This window comes from Daucus carota, chromosome 4 (genome assembly GCF_001625215.2).
Source record: "Daucus carota subsp. sativus chromosome 4, DH1 v3.0, whole genome shotgun sequence".
NCBI classification, from domain to species: domain Eukaryota; kingdom Viridiplantae; phylum Streptophyta; class Magnoliopsida; order Apiales; family Apiaceae; genus Daucus; species Daucus carota.
In genome coordinates, this window is record NC_030384.2 from 18,376,656 (window position 1) to 18,384,256 (window position 7,601).

Consider the following 7,601-nt stretch of genomic DNA (forward strand, 5'->3'; position numbering starts at 1 on the left):
TGCGAAACCGCACCCGTCCCAAGGATCTGTTAACTCCAAGGGGACATATAAGGACTAGCAAGAACCTTAGCTAGGAGAGAGCATATGTGTGCTACTCCCCTAGACTAAGGATGATGTTTACGTCATTGCTAGTCTATGCAGCCTTTGGCTACTGATAGTATTTCTTCAGATGTTCCGCGTTCCAAGGACGTGGAACAGGCTTTCCATCTAGATCTTCCAACCTGTAGGTTCCCTTCCATAGTATGACTGTTACCCTTTAAGGGCCTTCCCAATTAGCACCGAAGACCCCATGTAGAGGGTTCTTGCTGTTGAGCACAACCTTCCTCAGAACAAGATCCCCAACCTGGAATGGATGAGCCTTCACCTTGCTGTTGTAATACCTTGTTGTCCTCTGCTGATAGGCAGCTAGGCGTATTTGTGACGTAGCTCTGATTTCCTCGATCATATCCAAGTAAAGTCTCTGATTGGCATCGTTGTCAAGCTTGTCAAAGTAATCTCTCCTGAATGATCCAGCTCCAACCTCTATTGGGACCATGGCCTCGCATCCATAAGCTAACATTAACGGTGACTCCCCAGTCGTAGCCCTAGGAGTCGTGTTGTAAGACCATAGTACATTGGGAGTTCCTCTGGTCAGTTTCCTTTGCTATCCTCCAGCTTCGTCTTCAGGGTATGCTTGATTATTTTGTTCACCGCCTCTATCTGTCCGTTGCTCTGAGGGTGGCACACCGCTGTGAAATCCTTCTTGATGCCAAGGTCAACACAAAGCCCCCTCAGCTCCTTGCTATCGAATTTCTTTCCGTTGTCCGAGATCAGCTTGTAAGGAATTTTCAAACCTGCAAACAATAGAGTTAAAAACAAAATCTTTTATCTTTTTGGTTGTGATGGTGGCTAAGGGTGCGGCCTCCGCCCATTTGTTGAAGTAATCCACGGCTACGACTGCATACTTCACACCTCCCATAGCTTTAGGGAGTTCCCCGATCAAGTCTATTCCTCACATAGCAAAAGGTAAAGGGCTCGTCGTGGTGGTTAAGGACGTGGCTGGGTTATGGGTGAAGTTGGCAAATCGTTGGCACTTTTCACATGCCCTGGCAAAGTCAAAAGCATCGCTTCTCAAGGTTGGCCAGTAGTACCCCTGTCTTAGAATCTTCACTGCTAAAGAGTTACCCCCTGAATAATTTTCGCAGATGCCCTCATGGACCTCTCTCATCACGTAGGTACACTCATCTCCATCTATACACTTCAGTAGTGGCCGATTAAAACCTCTCTTATATAGCTGCCCATCATACTCCACGTACCTGGCCGCTTTATATCTTAGTCTTCGGGCCTCGGCTTTATCCTTAGGCAGTTTTCCTTCCTTGATGAAAACTCGGGACCTGTCTTCCATCTCCATTACATTCAACTCCATTACATCCAACTCGGGAATGCTAGGTATTTCCTGAATTTCCAAGCGAATCACTCCCAATAAGGCCGCGTCCTTCTGAGATCCTAACTTTGCCAATGCGCCAGCGTCTCCACTGAATTTCCTAGGTACCTTGTTCACCTGTACCTCCTAGAACTGGTCTAACAACCCTTGGACACACTTAAGGTACTGTTCGCACAAAATCACGCAAGCGTACGTGATCACAAGTAGTATAGAATCAATTTCAGTTCGTTCCCACAGAGACTGGTGTATTCAGAAATATGCACTTATGCGACAATGTATGATTATTATTCAATGCTTGGACAAATAACAATTTGGTTCGTTTTATCTAAATTACTAAATCAAGTCGAATTATAACTAAGAGAATTAAAATCGAATTACTAATGAGAATAAAACATGAGATTCTAACTTCATTATATACTTCATTCAGAGCTATGCCTTATCGATATGTGATGGTTGACAACTAATCAGATAACACGAGAATGATACACGATAACGGTCGTTATACGTGCACCATACTATTTCACATCCGCAATTAAGATAGAAGGTAAACAGACACCAATTATGCTTAGACCCTATATGTCTATAAGATTTGGAAACATAACGGTTGAAGAACAAGGTATCTATCAAGATTACATAGGGCGATGCAAGATGGTTAAAATTACTTCCCTAATCATGTATATCGAATACATAATCATATGTTCGCATGGAAAGTTCTAAATCAATATATCCACTGTCGCTTCAATAAAGATTAACACACAACTTAGATGTTAGCTACGCATCCAAGAAGAATAAGCACAACCAATACGAAGAAATCAAGCAATCATCACAAAAATAATTAAGGCAAATCAACTACTGAAATCCATATATAAATCCGCTAGAACCCCACGATAATGATTAGCTCATAATCGAACTTCTCATCATCATGGCAATAAGAGTAAACATGATACTGAATAGTCTAAACAATATCAAAAGAGTAAAACAAGAGTTTCAAAACAAATCTGAATGAGCATCTAAAGTTACTTCGAAGAATTACAAAAGTAAAAACAATGAAACTCGATCTTGATCTTCTCCGTAGCCGTCACGTGCTCCTTGGAATGTTTCTAGGTTATGTTTTAAGTCCCCCGAGCCTTTCTTTAACTTCCCCAGCGAACGGGCCTTCAAACGGATCAAAAACGGTCAAAACGGGCCAAAAATCCCGCCCAGATTGTGAGGCCGGAGCCCCAGGTGTGAGGCGGGCGCCTCACACTGGCGCCCCCGCCTTACGGCTCAGGCGGGAGCCTCAGCCCATCAGCCCGCGCAGCCAACGCTTCTTTGCCCATAACTCTCTCGTCGTGCATTCGATTGCTTCGCAGTTTTTTTCAATGAAAGCTATGGATCTCCTCTTCGTTCTCCTCCTGAGACACCTACATAACACAACACTAAAACATATCAAAAACATCAAAAGCTTGAGGCCATTTCATCGTTTTAAGTCAAAACGAAGGCTTCCAAGTGGATATAACATCCACTTATCACACCCCCCAAACTTAAAGCGATGCGTGTCCTCAAGCATAGACACACACAAAAATACTACTAATGAAATGCATGAATGCAACTAAATGCCTACATCTAATCGAATCATGAAGTGTAATTTTTGTTAACATAGCATCCTCAGAATATGCAACATTCGCGGTATTCATCTCTTTCACATATTAGCCATGTTCTCTTCCACTCCAAGTGTGAAGTGCATCGTGTGTGCTAGCATGCTCTCTAGCGAAACAAAACAAAGACCATCAAACTTCAACAGAGTCCTCACTATGAGCCGTTAATCAGAATCAGGTTTAAACACTTCTTTACTAAAGTGTCAACTATAATTTAGGGTCACTAAAGAAATCCTACGCCTCGCCTATTTTTTTCTTTTTTTTCTTTCTAAGTCTAAGGTTAGGACGCTTCTCAGTGTAAGTGAGTCACGACCGCACTTCGACCTCGCTTATTCCTTTTTTTTTTTAATCAAGTAATTCTCCAGTAATCAAGGGTTGTGAAAAGTCACCAAGAATTTGCTTATTCTAATACATTTGCACTTAATACCAGCACAAGTACATGGATCGTCCCTTTCACATGCCATTGCATTCTACCCATTGATCTCAAAACAGTACCTGATAATTTTTATTCTCTTTTTTTTCTTTTTTTTAGAAAGGCATATTCATCCCTTAACTCCCCCAAACTTAAGATTTACAAACTCCTAGTTCAAAAAGGGAATAATCTAAACTCTACGCCCGACTCAACGCAAGGACTCAAGAGATAAGTTAGCCTAAGTCTTATCTCTAGAGCATAAGTGTAATTACAATTTCCACAAAAGCAGTTTCCAATTAACAAGGCATCACATATGATAAAGACTACTAGCCAAGAAATTATGCACCTAAACTCATCATAGAAAATTAACTTGGAAAAGAACTTCAAGATTCATACAAATGCAACTATATGAAAACTATTAACACATACTAAACACAAGCATATATATAAAAAAACACGTATGAAACACACGTACTACTATGCAAACTATATTAGATAATATGCTAAATGCATCATGAAACCTATATGAACATACATTACTACTACTAATCCTTAGATTACCACCCCCAAACTTAAAATATTCAATGTCCTCATTGAAAGTGATAATAAGGATAGAAAGTAGTCGGAACGATCACTCTCCCCACCCTCATCGGGTGAAGATCTGCTGGAGGATAAACCATGTCAGCACCGAACATAGGCCACTCAATGTCTATGCCCGTAGCATGAAAAGCAGTCCCCAAAGCCTGTGTCAAATCCCGAGCAAAACGGCTATGCATATCATGCATAGTATCCATACGCCGAGTGAGCCTCCTATACTGTGAATCACTAAAACCCAGGCGATGCACTGCCTGAGAAGGATCTGCTCTAGCTCGATCTGGTGCGGCCTGTGGTGGTGGCACGGGACGTCCTCCCATCCCGTCACCAACCTTGTAGCCCAACCCCCTAGGATGGGGTCTGCCGCTATCCAACTCCGGTAACCTCTCTATAATCCCATGATCAATAGCAGCGACCGGCAACTGTAACTGCTACTCAGCCGCCCAGCGAACACCCACCGCAGCACATAACTTATTCACAATTGTTGCATGAGGTATGCCCCCTCTAGTGTGACTCCTCAGAACCTTAGAATGTTCTGATGGATGACATATGCAATATCCACATACTCACCCCTCAAAATCTCATACAACAATATAGCACGATTGGCAATGACATCATGTGGATACCCGGAAGGCATAATACTAGTACAAATAAACAGGTTCCAAGCTCGGGCATACCTGTTCACGGCGGATGCAGGGAAGGATAATTTCTCATTAGTGGAATGATTGGTCTTCCACACGGTCTCCGGAACACACAAGATAGAGATAATGTAGTCCAAATCCATCAACCGCTTTGGCCTAAGCACCCAATCATCTTGAATTGGCTGCCTGGACGTACCCCCAACAATCCGGCAGATAGCATCCAAAGTGTAGTCCACAGTCATACCTCGAACCACCGAATACCCATTCTGATCCACCCTAGCATTGGCATAGAATTCTCGCACAATGCTCATTGGCACCGCCTTCGGTGCCTCACAGAAAGGCTCCCAACCCCTTTCCTGATCATCTGTACCAACTCCCCATCACCTGGTGAAGGCAAGAAACCCCTCTCCTTCAAAATTAGCTCACCCAAAAGCCGAGCAAACTCCTCTTGAGCCTCCTGAGTTGTGAACTTGATAACCCCGAAATCCATACACGATGAATCCGTAGACGCGGCTTGTGCACGACTACTCTCGGACCTCCTAGCTCTCTTGGGTGCCATGGAATTGAAAGTATGTGTGGTGGTAGAGAGAAGTGAGAGATTTGGTGAAAGAGATGAATTTGGGTTTAGATTTGTATGTATAGGTATTGTTATGGATCAAAAATCAAGGGGTGAGCTTCGTGCTTTTTGACTGATCTCGCGAGTCGGAACTCAGACGGGTCCTCACGAGGTGCCTACGTATCTTCAGCGGAGTGAAGAATCAAGTCAAAAAACATAGTTCTATTTTGGAGGGGTAGAGCCCTTTATATAGATGTCTCAGGGTTAGAGACTGATTAGAAGTAGGATCCCTGGTGTTAGAGTCCTAGTAGAAATAGGTATTTGAGTCAGAGATAGGATAGGACTGATCTCTGATCCTTATCTTGAGCTACTGGAGGTTATCTAGGACTCTAGATAGTTATCCACGAAATTCAGAGTTCTTGTAGGACTCTCGGAGTCCTGGACTCGTCAGTCAGACTCCTAGTAGGACTAGGATTCGAGTTCTGGGCCCTGACCGGGCTGGGGGCTCGTGCCTTGAGTTTGGGCAGCCCATGTTTCTCAAACATGGATGCCCAACAGGCTTTTTATAACCTAAATCTGCTAGCCACGAATTTTGGGTGATAAACCCAGAACCGGGCCTTATATTCTGGCCTTTAATCAGACCCGGGCTCAAAATTACCCAACAATTTTTAGGGCCAATTTCGGAGCCATATCATTTGCCCCCCAACTTTGGATAAGTTTCGTAGAAACTTTTCTAAAGTTTTAGAGCATCTCAAACGACTTTTCAAGCCTTCTCAATGATTTTTACAGACTTTACAAGTCTTTTTCCGGCTTTTCAAGCCTTTCCTATGTAGAAATTCGTTCCTATAGGCCATATCCTATGTGTTTATAGTGCTCTCAAGCATTTTCATGTTTTTCCGGGACTCAATTCTATTTTTCTTGGAATTTTCATGATTGACTCCAACTTTCTAGAACTTTCTATTTCCACGTGGGAGGGGTTCGTTGTGGTGTTTCTTAAAAAGTATTTTCCAAATCATAAGACTACTCGAATTACAAATGAAATAAATCAATTTCATCAAAAGGAAAATGAGTCTTTTTGGATTTTCTTTGACCGCTTCAAAAATCTTCTCTCACAATGCCCCCACCACGGAATAGAAAAATGGAGACTTTGCAAGATAGTTTACGAGGCCTTAGATAGTCAAACCACCGCGTTATTAGAGTCTATGTGCCAAGGTAAATTCATGGAAAAAGATGAGGATCAAGGGTGGGAATTTTTCGAGGATTTAGCGGAAAAGACTATGATGTGGGAGTCAACTAGGGAGCCCAAAAAGTCAATTCAGTCATCTATAGGCTTGCTTTCGATAGGAAATAATGTGGCAACCAATGCCAAATTAGCTACCCTAACTAGGAGACTTGAAGCTTTAGAAACTAGTAAACCTCCAACACAAATATCGATGCACCCTAGTTATAATTTTCAAAATCCCGCAACTCAACCCTTGCACGAGTTTGAACAAGTAAATGCGATGTTCCAAAATTCTAGGAATGATGCGTTTGCACCCACTTATAATCCCGGGTGGAGAAATCACCCAAATTTCTCATGGACCCAAGGTCAAAATTGTCAAGTTCCTCAAACCAATTTTCAAATGAATCAAGGCCCAACTTCTTTTCAAACTCCTCAAACAAATTTTCAAAGGCCCAACCCAAACTCTTTCTCAACCCAAAGTCCAAACTCATTTCCTAACCCAATTCAAACACCTTTGAATCCTCCCGGTTTTAATGATTCGGATAAACGTCTTAATTCTTTAGAAAAGAGTTTGGAAGCCTTAGTTAAATCGCAAACTAATTTGACTCAATCTCAACATACTTTCATGACAACCCTAACCCAAGATAGGCAAATTTGCATTCTAACGTGCAAGCCGTTTCTAAGTTAGAGGCCCAATTGAGTCAATTAGCTAGCACGTTGTGTGAGCGAGAGAAAAACAAGTTCCCAAGTCAACCCGAGGTCAATCCTAAGTTTCCTCTCAATCAAAGACCTCCCGAGAATGTTAATGCAATTATCTCTCTAAGGTCGGGAAACCAAGTGGATAACAAAGTTGGTGCAAACGTTAATGAAAATGAGGAGTCGATTCCTAAAACAAATCCTTCTTTGTCAAGCCATGTTTATGATAAGCCCGAATGTTCAAAAGTCCGTGAGTCTATGAGTGAACCTAGTCCTGGGCCCATTTCTCATAAGCCCAACGAAGAAGTTTATAAGCCAAAGGTTCCTTACCCACAAAGACTCATTCGCCCTAAACAATCGGCCCAAATGGAACAAATTCTAGAGGTTTTTAAACAAGTCAAGATAAACATTCCTCTTTTA

General features: G+C 42.3%; 1 protein-coding gene across 1 annotated transcript; it reads right to left on the reverse strand.

Moving 5' to 3' along the window:
- Nucleotides 1–630: 630 nt before the first annotated feature.
- On the reverse strand, nt 631–1,405 carry LOC108216946 (uncharacterized). Its single transcript, XM_017389805.1, has 2 exons — nt 1,081–1,405; nt 631–833 (listed from the first exon to the last, which is right to left on the reverse strand). Exons 1-2 carry the CDS (start codon nt 1,403–1,405, stop codon nt 631–633), a joined length of 528 nt encoding a protein of 175 aa, XP_017245294.1.
- Nucleotides 1,406–7,601: the final 6,196 nt, after the last annotated feature.

Bases quoted from the DNA above. Each gene is read 5' to 3' on its own strand.
- LOC108216946 (XM_017389805.1), bottom strand. From the start codon at position 1,405: ATGGAGTTGAATGTAATGGAGATGGAAGACAGGTCCCGAGTTTTCATC. The intron at 834-1,080 runs GTGAAAAGTGCC...TATTGTTTGCAG, and splicing joins TTTTGACTTTGCCAGGGCAT to GTTTGAAAATTCCTTACAAG.